This window comes from Oculina patagonica, chromosome 5, assembly GCF_052425735.1.
Source record: "Oculina patagonica isolate OP01 chromosome 5, crgOcupat, whole genome shotgun sequence".
In the NCBI taxonomy this organism is placed as follows: Eukaryota; Metazoa; Cnidaria; class Anthozoa; order Scleractinia; family Oculinidae; genus Oculina; species Oculina patagonica.
In genome coordinates, this window is record NC_135762.1 from 14,627,394 (window position 1) to 14,639,890 (window position 12,497).

Sequence of the window (12,497 nt, forward strand, 5' to 3'; positions counted from 1 at the left end):
ATTTCTTCAAAATAGTTCTGTTGGGGGAAGTTAAGGCAGGTAAATAATAGCATTAAAACTTGTCATCAAGATTAGACACAAGAGAGCACTGAGAGTTTGGAGTTGCACTGCCACCTTAAAAGCCATGAAATATTTAATTTCATACGTAATTTATATGTCATACTCTTATGATTTCATTTGCAAAAAATATTTAAGATGCAATGTGTTAAGTTTTTGCTTTGAATATCCAATTAAAATACAGCGGCACAGATGGCAGATGAGTCTAAATCATACAAGTTCGTAGTTTGCAACCGATTCAATCTTCTCCAATCTTGGTAATTTTTCTTTTCTTTTTTTTCCCGGCAACTATTATTTCGAAGTTTCTTTCTATTGTTTATGCTAAAAAATGGCTCGTGACATACATGTAGCAATTTCCATTAAAAAAAAAAACATAAAATACATTTGACTGCCATGCTTATTTCATACTTAATTTATATGACTGTCATAGCTATTATAAATTTCCAGTTTATAACAATAGCCGAGGTTTATAAACCGACAATTTTTTTTCTGATATTCTTTCGGCGTAAAATGAGAAAACATTTTACCACTAGGTAAAACAGTAAAAATCAGAAGCTCTTATTTCTCAGAACGTTTTCCCCAGTATTGTTCAGACTGGTTTTTCGTCTTGTCCTTGTTTTTGTTCTTCTTGTTGTTGTTCGTCTTGTACTTGTTTTTCTTCTTCTGCTTTTCTTGAACATGAGAACAAAAGCAACTGCGGGCAGTCTCGTTTTCTCATGGAATATACTAAAGGAAGTAGTTTAATGTGTTCTTTTGTCATTTTCAGTTGCACAATACTAAGAAATTGGATCCCTTCAATTAAGATATTCGACGATATTTTGGCAAACAAGTGTCCTTAGAGTGGCTTCAAACAAAGTTTTATATACTTTGCCTTTAAGACTCAAACTAACAAAACACTAGAGTAACATATATATTTAGTGCATTACCATAAGATCTATTTCGTGGCGACAGCATAAGTGATTGTAAGTGGCTTTCAGAATACTGTCAAAATGTTGTGTGTTTACCGCAAATTGCAATAAAGGGAGGATATATCCTTTCAATAAAAAAACTAAAATGATAAATTAAAAACAATAAAATGAAACAATACCCGAGGTTTATAAACTAACAAATATCTTTTAGGCGTCACATGAGTAAACATAAGCAGGGCTGGTCTTACAGAAAATTACAGCCAATTTTATATTTATTTTTCGGGCCGAGCCTTTTCCTGCATGCATTTAAGCGTAAAAAAATATACAACTGATCAAAAAACCTATATAAAATAATAGATTACTACGGCATTATCGCAAACTTTAAAGGGTTAATTTTCAAAGTGATAACAAAGTTGCGTTTGAGCACACGTGAAAAAGGTATTTTCTATTTCCTTTGTTTTGAATAAAACTAATTCATCAAAAATTAACACTGATCTTTTTTGTAGGTCTTTTAATTATCAGCATACATACATCCCTAGAGCTTGTTAGTCGAGGGATTTTTTTCTTTAAGCTTAGCAATGCAATGATTTTTTAACAGGCTACAGTACGAGGTTAATATAAAATACGTTCTTTGATGTTCTTCTAAGCCTAACCCTTTACAGTTGATGCAAAATTTAAAAATTGACAAAATGCTACAGCAAGAGAAACCATTCAATTGATTTGCTTTCAGTGTTTCAAGGCTTCATTGCAAGTCACTTTATTGCATGTGATGACCTAGTCTTCACGTGACACTACGCACAGTTCCGGCAAATATGGTGCCATTCAAATACATTATTGTTCAGCCTTCTTTATAGTAACCATGGTGGCAAGGATAGAATCCCTTGAAAAGCGACTGAGTAATAGTTTATCTGAACGAATGCTGAGTACGAATGTATCGTAGATGTTCCTTTGCCCCTCTACTACGGTACATTTCTTGAAGGAGAGAGGGCAAACTAAAGCGCTGTTATCCTTTTCTACTGCGTGTTTTTCAACGGATTTTAATTCCATTGATGGCCGTGGCAGAATAGGAAAAACTATGCCGAGACTTCAGTGACTGAAAGTACTTACGAGGTCTAAAAATCAGCGCTTTAAAGGCTCGCTTGTAATGTTCGTTCAAGCAACCGTAGCAGATCGGATTAAGGGCGTTGGGCAACCACACAATCAGGTAAAAGTATTCTGATAACGGTTGCATGAAAGTAAAATAGCCCAAATCTGGATTGAACTCGTAAATGAGGTACAGCGTTTGGAACGGAAGATAACAGAGCACAAATACAAGCAACACTGTCATTAGCATTCTAAGAAACTTTTTCTCCATCATCTGTCTCCGTAGCGCGCCTGTGGGATTCATGTTCAGTTTGTTTAAATTAACAATCGAGGAATGCGGGCTCGCGCTGGGCGTGGAGTTTAGAGAGCTTGACCGTGTGGGTCTGAGGGCGAGTGGTATAAGACGAATATGCTTCAAAGTGGCTGTGATTTTCAGGCTCAGCACCGAAATATCAAGTACAGGAAGAAGGGCTTGCAGAGTATACATTGTTATTGTGTAAATGCGACGATATAAAGTATCTTTTGTTAAGTCGTCTGAAAAAATATCCATGCAGTAGTAGATGTCAGGGTTATCTGGATAGATGACTACTGTCATAGCTCCATACGAAGGCAGAGAAAATAGGAAGGCTATCAGCCATAACAACGCTATGATAAGTCTTATTTCCGATTTCGACGGTCGTGATACGAACGGGAACACAACGGCGCGAAAACGATCGCACGCAATGGCTACCAGCGTGTTCGTTGTCACGAAGTTGAACATAACCACACTTGGTTTAAGAAGTTTGCACATGGCTTCTCCCATCAGCCAGTTTCCAATGTAGAGTTCTGGTAACAGGAATGGAAGACACAGTATAGATCCAATGTCGGAAACTGCTAAGTTCATTACCAAGCAATACGTACTAGTCTGAAGGCGACGACTGCGTGTGGAAATTATACATACAGCCACATTGCCCACCAGAGCAAACACGATGATAACGGCGTAGATTACAAAGCGAAATATCTTGAGAGCTGGTGGTTCGACGTAGAAGGGTGAATCATCTCTTGGTATTATGTAGGCTGAAGCGTTTGGAGGAGCGACAGATGTGTTCAGTTCAGATGCCATTTATTCTCCTCGTTGCTACAACTGTTTTTAATTGTTAACCCCTAGACTTCGGTGTCGCGATGTTTTTGTATCAACTTACTCTGCCTGCAATTATAGAAATAAAAATATTAGAACAAGGTATTGTTAGATGCGTAGCAACTTGGTGTGTAATTATGAGCCTACGAAGCTTAGGAAAGGCTGGAATAAGGGAGTTTAGTATAATTTCCAGAGGTGAATTCAAGAATGGGAGATTCTGATTGGTCGAGAAACTCGGACTATGGCGCTATATTCACCGCGCTAGGCGGTGAATATAGCATTGCAAACCTTGGCTACCAAGCCATGCCTACTTTGCCATCCAGGCAAGTAAACATGGCGGTGTTTGCTGAATGAAATTTTCGCTCATTTGAAAGAAATTACTCCAAGTCCTGGATGTTTAAAAAACTGAGAATTTTGCAAGTAAACTACCAAGGCTTCCGGACCGAAAATATTTTCAAGAGATGGTTTTCAAGGCATTAGAATTAAGAATAAGAATTATAACTTTAATAGTAAACTCCCCACAGGGCTTTTTAGTTACTATTTACAATTATAAAATCACTCAGATACTACGCGCGCTCTGATTGGTCAAAAACCTATGTACTAGTATTGTACCGGTAAAGTCCCGCTTCTGTCCCGACATGGCCGCATTACGCTCGATTACGCATAAGGACCAAGAATTAACGTTAGTTGAATGTATTCTTTTGGTCTATATTATGGTTAAAACGGAGGTTATATGATTATCGTAAATGATCATTATGAAAATGTACTAAGGGTGGATCACAAAATTGGGCAAAGGAACTAGAGAATGACTGAAACGAAAACGCAGAGGCAAACACTGACTGAGTAAGAAAAAAACAGAATGAACAGGTCTGCTTTCACTGGACTGGAAAAATATGGATATAGTTCCATTCAACATTAACTCGGAAATGTTATTTGAAAAGAATTAAAACTGATCAAATTTGTCGCGATGAACTAGAATTATTTTGATGGCAGAACCTCACACTGAGTTCTTGTACGCGCTTAAATTAAGTCTGTTATTCGGCGAAAACGAAAGAATACGGAAAAAATTCAGAACAAATTTCTAAAGCAGTGTTTGTGGAACTAACCTTTATTCTCAATATCTTCGTCAGTCTGTGAAGTTTGTAAACTTGCAAAGTTTTCGTGCAGTCTTTTACCTGCTTTTACTTTCGCGGTGAATGACTCCGGCCACAATTTGCTAGATTTCCACGTCAAAGAACTTTAAAATCGTTGAATACATTTTATACCGTGACAGTTTGCCTTTTTCCTTTCCTTTCTTATGACTTTCATAGCTTTAAAAGAACTTTTAAACGTTTTTGTCGCGTCGATTTGTGGATTTTGTGTGTGGAGCTGAACCTGTGATTTATTCTTTCGGCCGCTGTGATTGGTTTACCGCGTCATTTTGATCACGAAAAATAAAACAGATTCCTATTTCTTTGAAGAACGTTTTCTATAGCTATTTCATAAAAGCAATAGACCACACTTTCTAGGGCTTTACTGGCGTAATAAAGACACTTGGGATGTTGGGAGAACAATTGAAAAGCTTGTAAATCACTCGCCTGCGGCTCGAGATTTACAAGCTTTTCTCGTGTTCTCCCAACATCTCGCGTGGCTTTATTACGCCAGTAAAGCCCAAGAAAGTGTGGTCTATTGCTTAATAAAACTACGTAACTCTAATATTTAAACAAGGTGGTTGCGGAGATCGCACGTGGCCATGAAAAACTCAGTCAGATCGATTGACCAAATAGTCCAAACATTATTCAGTTCTCTTCTGCCCGGAGCTGCTCATTTCGAGAGGAATCACACAACTGTTCAAAAGTCACCAACGATTAAACAAAAGTACAGACATCTTTCTTTTACGTACGTAGTGTTTGTTTTGTCCCGTTTTATTGCTTAAACTTCGGATTCACTCGATGAAATAAACTGTAAATAAACCCCTTCAGGCGGCTGGTATAATGGAGGATATTGCCCGAGGCTGAAAGATTGTCGAAAAATGAACAGTTGGCCGAGAAGCGAAGCTTCGAGGGCAACTGTGAAATTTTGAGGACAATCTTTCAGCCAAGGGCATTATCCTCCAATATACTAGCAAGCCAAAAAGGGGTTTATTTATTTTGTAACCCTCCGATTTATTTCTACAACGCGCTTCACCGCCAGTAAATTTATAGGAAAAACCTACGTAATAAACCCGGCTTAACTGTGGTTGAAACAAATGTAAGTTGATTGGTTTACGTGATTTTTAACTCTGTGATTTCATTAAAAGTTAGAATTGAGTAAGGTGACTTCATTCGTTTGTTTTGTGCCTGCCTACAAAATCGGGCGACGGATATCAAATCGGACGGGGTATATTCGCTGATACCCGTCGTCCGATTTTGTACCACGTGATGCGTTTTGTCCAATGAGCGCGCGCAAAAATTAATGTTACAAGGGTCTCAGTTCCCTGACCACGCCCAAAGAAGCAATGTTCAAAGGCTGCATTTCGGGTTATAAAATGTTTTTATAACAACGCGTCTCTTCTATGAAATTTGTCTAATGCACCTGCAAACATAATATTTAGCTTCTTAGATTTTTAATTACCTAAAGCCTCAAAAATTTTGATATATACAGTGGTAAAATAAGAAAAAGAAGTTAAAATGACTGGCAATGAAGCCCTTACTCGCTCTTTTATTCGGCCATGTGTAATAAGTGGATAATTATGCTCTGTTACCTAGTCATTCGTTTTGCCAATATAATTCCAAGCTGTTCCTTTCTTAAACAACCTAACTTCCAGTTTCGCCCCATTGGTAAGAAAATTATCACCTCATTCAGTGTGCCGATCAAACACATTTTGTATTTCGTTTTAGAAAATGCTCTATAAGTGAGGGCGCGCTAAAAACTGTTTTCCTGTCCTTTATATTCAGAACTAATGGACAAGAATAGGTGTGCAGCTGCCACTGTTAGTCAGAGTGTTTATTGCTTTCCGTTTAAAGTCACATGGCTCAAAGCAAAGTCGTAACAGAGAACCTCAATACTGATACGGAAAGCCCCAAAACGCAATGAATAAAATGGCAACGTTGCAGCTCCACAAAATAGATAAAGGTTAAAGGTCAACTATAGTCATAAAATGACATCGAAAAAAATATAAAAGTTGACTGTTTGGGAGCTGAGATGACTACAATTATAGCATCGATCCTTATACAGTCTGGTGAACCTTCATTTAGGAGAGATGTTTGCCTATGTAAAGTTGTTTTTATGTGGCTGGTACCATGACCAAATATCAGTTTACGGGAGTTGTCCCCTTGACGGAAATTCACTGTATATAGGACAACGTTACAATTTGCACATCTTTTTGTGATGTTTTGATTGCTCCGAAAGCGGTAGGCAACTTGGCCACCCAGTAATCCCACCCTGTCTAGGTCGCACTGCGGTAAACGGCGGCTAAGCTAACCCTAATCAGCACAAGTGTCACCCTTTCCACAAAGGAACCTCGGCTGTGTAATATGTTTCCGTTTTGGTTTTCTTATTTTAATAACTTCTTATGTGATTATAAGTGTTATCACGTCTGTGCTTCTCGTAACTTTGTTTTATTACATGATCTTTTTTCTGCTATGGTTCCGGTGGTTATGCTCCTATAATTTGTCTCCGGTGTGGTTTTTTGTACCTTGTTTTAATAGTTTGCCTTTGCTGTGGTTGTCGTATTTTTGTCGTTGTAATTTGTCCCTCTTATTATGGTATCTTCTACGTAGTTTTGTTCTTATAACTGTCTCCGCTTTGTTTCTCACATTTTTTTTTTTCATTTTTCCCTCACTCTAGTTTTGGCATTTTTTCTTATGATTTGTCGAAGACAAAGCAAAGCAATGCAAAGCAGGTCACATCACAGTATAGTAATCAAATAGGAAAGGAAAAGAAGGTAACACTATTTTTCACATGGTGGCCGATACAGCTCGAAGACCTCCAAGATCACAGGTATCCTTCTAAAAATACATCAAGAAGAATGAAATTTGTCCCCGCTGTGGCTTTAGCACCTTTGTTTTTAATCATAACTTTTCTCCCCTGTGGTTTTCGCATTTAACTTTGCCCTCAATTTGACTCCGCTGTGGTTGTTAGAAATTATAATTTGTGTGCGCTATGGTCATAGCAATGCACTCATATCATGAGAAAGACCACACGCGCGGTAATTAATTAGTATATACTCGACACACTGTATATGCTTTTATGTCTGACACACTTCAAAACCGAATTTTACAATACAGGCTTTCGACTATAACTGCTGTGTATACCTGGCAGTCTTTTTAAAACTAAAAGCCCTCCACTGCAAAAAAAAAAACAGATGACAGAATCGAAGCAAGTTAAACTGTTCTCTGTTTTATTTAACATAAATGCAAAGAATTTGTTCTGTTGTCTTGATCACTGTTCCGTATGTCTGTGAACAGGAAAACATCCCTTATGCAAATTGTGTATAGAAATTCACGATCTAAACAAACTTGTCTAACAAAACATGTTTAACTAACCCATGAGAGTTCTTTTGAAACTCCTATGCCGTACCAATAACATATAAACACCTCGCATCAGACAGCAGAAGCCGTGAGCTTAATTAACAAAACACTTCAAATTGCGAATGCGATGAACTGCTTCGTCAACCAAATCTTTCACTTACAGTTTGTTCAGCTTGGAGACCCAAAGTGGGGCATCTTGTAGCTATCTTGTGTTGTGGTGTTACGAAGTTAGAGACGGTCCCTTGATTCTTGTTTCAAAATGCGTTATTCTGCATCCAGCATCTCTTAATGCTATCAATTGTCGGATCATAGTTAGGTTTGAAATAAATAAAGATATGTTTGGTCATGCATGTTGTTTTGGCAGTTTAAAGAGCGCCCCTGGGCAATAGACATTAATAATAATCCAAGCAAAACCTATCTCAGTCAATTTCTTTTTAAATACAATAAACAAAGAAAAGGTTCATACTATCTCTCTATAAAAATGTTAAATATTTGTCTCGATTTGTCTCAAGAAAGTTAAGTAATATTAGTGAGCTAAGTAATATTTGTTTAAGAAGCACAGATAATTATTAGTTTCGTGCTTTCTTTTATTCTCAAAAATGCTAAGTATTTTGGCAAATAATTTACTGTCCTCCCTTTGCTTTGTTTATCGACATTTGAAAGAACTGTTCTTTGACCACAATGTTGAGAGAGGACTGGGTAGTCTAACGCAGAAAATATGATCGTTCCATGCTGTTGTTGTTTTTAGTTAGTTTTTTTTTGAAAAGGTCTTTTTTTTTAGGTCAGCCTCTAGGACGCACGTGTTTTCTTGAAGAAACTCGCGGTTCTCATTGTATTTTTTTCTGCCCTTTTCTTGAACTTCTAAAGAATTATGTTCACAACTCGGCTCATCATTTGTAATATTTGCAACTCAAAAGGTTGGGGTGTGGATCCAGAACCCCTAGAAGCCTCCTCTAGGGACACCCCTGTTGGTCAGGTATTTATTGAAACAATTAACAAAGGCCAAGCACAGATCTTTTTTTTTTTCCATTTCGATCTATCTGGTAGCAGTAAAATAAAATGGCGGTTGGAGTAAACTGTTTCTATTTTTGTTCAAACAGGTTTTTCCAATTTTGAATCCGTAACAGGTCACGTGACTTAATTTGCATGCGTCAATGCAATTTGCAATGTCAATGTCAATGTAGTGTCCCCAAATAGTTTTTTTTAAGCTAAATACCATTGGCAATTTGGTTAAGTCTTTTATTTCATTCATTACAAACTTATTAGCCTGTCACAGGTTTAGGTTGTCAGCGATGAGAGCCTCAGAAGATAGACCATCCCCTAATTTTTTTAGAGCAAAAATTGTAAGGCCCATGCCTTAATTTTCTTGAGGTTCTCATATTTTGTATTTTTTGCTCAATTTCTTTTATTTCCTATGTATTTTGAACTGTTCCTTTATTTCTTATACCTCACCTTTTAAAAACGTGATGTAAACTTTCTAACCGATCATTCAAGTATATTCATTATTTATTATTGACATTTTTAAAGACGACATTTCTTTGACAGGTAATTATTGTCCATGATTAAAAAAACGAAATGTTTAACTTCCCCTTAAGGGTTTTTAAAGCAGCTAGTCAAAATTAATTAATCCATTTAATATTAAACTTTCAATTCTGAATCATTCTTGTTCTCGCCATTTGAGCTATCTCCGTCAAACTTCACAAACGACCTAACCTTATTATTTCTTGTTTATAGTTAATGTGCACGGCAACAAAACCGCAACACTTTACGATTTTACTGTACGATGGTACAGTAGAATTTTGATTTCTCGAACCTCCAGGGGAAACGACAAGTTCTTCGTGAAATTGGGTGTTTCGAGAAATCGGGTCTAAAAAACAGAGAAGTACTATCCAAGGGAAATGAAAATTGGTTCCATAAACAGAGAAACTGTCTGATGCCAAGATTGTTTCGTGGTTTTCATGTTTATTTCAGTCAATCGACCATACGTCGGTATGTCTGCTATATAATAAACAACTTAATTGAGTCTAAAAGCTGAATAATAATACGATGGGGAAGAACTTGCACCTGTCACCAAAATTTTAAATACTGACAGTATAACCCCGAATTCTCGAACCTTCTCTTTCCGGTTTTCGTTTTCCCTAGGATAGTACTTCTCTGTAATTTTACCCCAGATTTCTCGAAGTAATTTTCGTTTCCCCTGAAGTTTCGAGAAATCGGGATACTACTGTAATAATACCATACGTGAGTATGTCTACAATGTATGTATGAGTCTACAAAAGATGAATAAAATTACGTTGGTGAAGGACTTGCACCTGTCTCCAAAATTATAAATATAAACTTAGCCTTAGAGGCTGTTTTGCAAAGATCAAGATGAATAACACTGTGAAAGTTACTTACAACTCTACGGATTCCCTTTGCTCAGTAGCCATCAACACTCCTGTATCAACTATTACCAAAGTGTCGATATATAGTGTCATCGCCATAGTCTCACTGCTGGGAAATTTTCTTCTTGTTCTTATTTTCTTCAGAACAAAGTCAATGAAGAAAACAATTGACGTGTTCGTTATCAACATGGCCATGTCTGATCTCTTCATTCCAGTTTGTCTTATCCCTCGCCTGATAGTATCCGAGATAACAGGATCTGAAGCCTTTCTCGTTCAAGGAGTCCTTGGTTCCATTCTGTGCAAGATCTCCAACTTTCTCACAGATGTCTCCCTGTCGGTGTCAACTCATTCCCTGGTCATGATCACAGTTGAAAGATTCTTGGCCGTCGTCTTCCCGTTCACTGTTCGTCAGATCTCCTCAAAGCTTCGTTTCAACGCCATTCTCATTGTGTGGATCATAGCTATGGGGATCCATGCACCATACTTTTACACATTTAGGTTGACGGAGTCAGGAGACTGTAAAACAAACTGGGAGCCAGCATTTGACCACGAACTCACACACAGTCGATACTATACCGCGTTATTTGTAGTAGTTGTCATTTTGCCATTCACTTTAATAACCATTTTGTACAGCATTATCCTGTGGACGCTCTTCTACAAAACAGATAAACTTTCACTGCATCGATCTTACAGGCAAAGAGAGAAGAACAAGAAGAAGGAAGAATTGAGAGTATTAAGAATGGCGGTAACAATTGTCATTGCATTTGCAGTGTGCTGGGCTCCATTTAATGTCCAACAGCTCATAATTCTTTTTGCTCCTGAAAAAATCCCAAAATGTAGCCTTGTTTATTCCGTCTATTCTGAGGCTGCACTTGTTTTGGCTGTTGCATATTGTACTGTTAATCCTGTCATTTGCTTCATTTTTGTGAGAAACTACCGCATTCGAGAACGTTTAGCCAGTTTACGTTCAAAATTGAATTTGTCATCCAGAAGTTGTCAAAAAGAGACCGAATGAGACCGAATTCTAGCATGGTATGGCCTACTGACGGAGTACTCGGGCTGTAAAACAAGGGGAGACGTCAAGGATCCAGCACTTAACAGCATGGACCGAGATAACGAGGCTAATAGTATGTTTATCAAGTAAAAATCAACGTTAAAATTTGACGATGTTTCGGAGTCGTCTTGACACCATTTTCAACGTCGTTCAATTTTATCGTTGATTTTTACTTGCTTATGTATCACTAAACTTTTGCTGATAATAGTATGTTTTGCCTCAAAAGGAAATATTCCAAGACAAATGTCAAAATTAGCGCGTCAGAATGAAAAAGAGAAGAGTTGACTTTTGTCGTTTTCGCCCTTTTAAAACAATTTGATCTTTCCCGGGTCGTAAGCCATGTACAGTCAGATCAAAACATCAAACGGTTTCATAATTTTTGTTTTGTCTACCGTTTGCATTTCCTTTAATATTAACATCAAAAAAAGGAAAAACGATTGACGATAAAAGCTCAAGACAAAATTTCAAGACTTACTGCTTGAGCTGCTTGTGCATTACATTGTTATGTGTCCCGCATTGAATGTATTGCTAGTTTGTTCTTTAAAGCCTTGAAAGATCTTTTAGCCTTAGTAAAATTAATATAAAACGGTTGACGATAGTTAACGTTCAAGAACATATTCCGCCTTTTCACCTGCGAATTCAGTATCAAATACTGTACATGGGAAAATTAGTTTAATTTTCTTTCGATTAACTGCATATATTTAAAGCAAAACACAGAATATGACATCTGAAGTCATTCTTTCTTGTAAAGGAAATCACAAAGTAGACAATGGACCTGTTTAAATACCAAGGAAGGAACTTTATCAACGCTTCCACACATGACGAAATTTCAAGGGAACTTGTATAAGTGAATCAAATATGCATGATGATGAAGAAGAAAAGCCTTTATTTAAATAGGGTTACTCCATCAGCTTTGACAATAATTTATAAAAACTGTTATCAATAGAAGATTAAAATATAAAGTCAAACAAAAACGTAACGCATGGCATCGTAAATCATTTCATGCATATGAAACCATAAAATGCGCGACAGAACCGAATTAAATATACCAAGGTAGGAACTTTGTCAACTTTTTCTCGTGTGACGAAATTTCAAGGCAACTTGTTTTTAGTGAGTCAAATGTGTGATAGCACTTTTGTTTAGCATGCGCCGAATGTAAGGACAGGCTTTTCAAGAACGAGTACCTTACGAGTTCCATTTGCTAATATCGTTAATTGATTAAGTGATTAAAGTTGCAGAGGTCGCCTTTGGCTAAGAGGCCCCAGGGTATATTTTTGCTTCACCTTAAATATATTTTAAGTCTACTATAAAAGAAAATAAAACTAAAACTTTTAAACTGGCTTAGACGTCATCGTTATGAATACTTATTGTCTAAGACAACATCGTAAAGAACGAAGATGAAGT

At 37.1% G+C, this 12,497-nt stretch overlaps 2 protein-coding genes across 2 annotated transcripts; one reads left to right on the forward strand and one right to left on the reverse strand.

The window, feature by feature from the left end:
- Nucleotides 1-1,481: 1,481 nt before the first annotated feature.
- On the reverse strand, nucleotides 1,482-7,938 carry LOC144655664 (neuropeptide FF receptor 2-like). Its single transcript, XM_078515960.1, has 2 exons — nucleotides 7,817-7,938; nucleotides 1,482-3,234 (listed from the first exon to the last, which is right to left on the reverse strand). Exon 2 carries the CDS (start codon nucleotides 3,148-3,150, stop codon nucleotides 1,993-1,995), a length of 1,158 nt encoding a protein of 385 aa, XP_078372086.1. The 5' UTR covers nucleotides 3,151-3,234; nucleotides 7,817-7,938; the 3' UTR covers nucleotides 1,482-1,992.
- A 1,872-nt stretch (nucleotides 7,939-9,810) lies between these two features.
- Nucleotides 9,811-12,010, forward strand: LOC144655687 (neuropeptide FF receptor 2-like). Its single transcript, XM_078515986.1, has one exon. It carries the CDS (start codon nucleotides 10,026-10,028, stop codon nucleotides 11,052-11,054), a length of 1,029 nt encoding a protein of 342 aa, XP_078372112.1. The 5' UTR covers nucleotides 9,811-10,025; the 3' UTR covers nucleotides 11,055-12,010.
- The last annotated feature ends 487 nt before the right edge of the window (nucleotides 12,011-12,497 follow it).

Coding starts and splice junctions, on each gene's coding strand:
- LOC144655687 (XM_078515986.1), top strand. CDS start 10,026: ATGAATAACACTGTGAAAGTTACTTACAACTCTACGGATTCCCTTTGC.
- LOC144655664 (XM_078515960.1), bottom strand. CDS start 3,150: ATGGCATCTGAACTGAACACATCTGTCGCTCCTCCAAACGCTTCAGCC.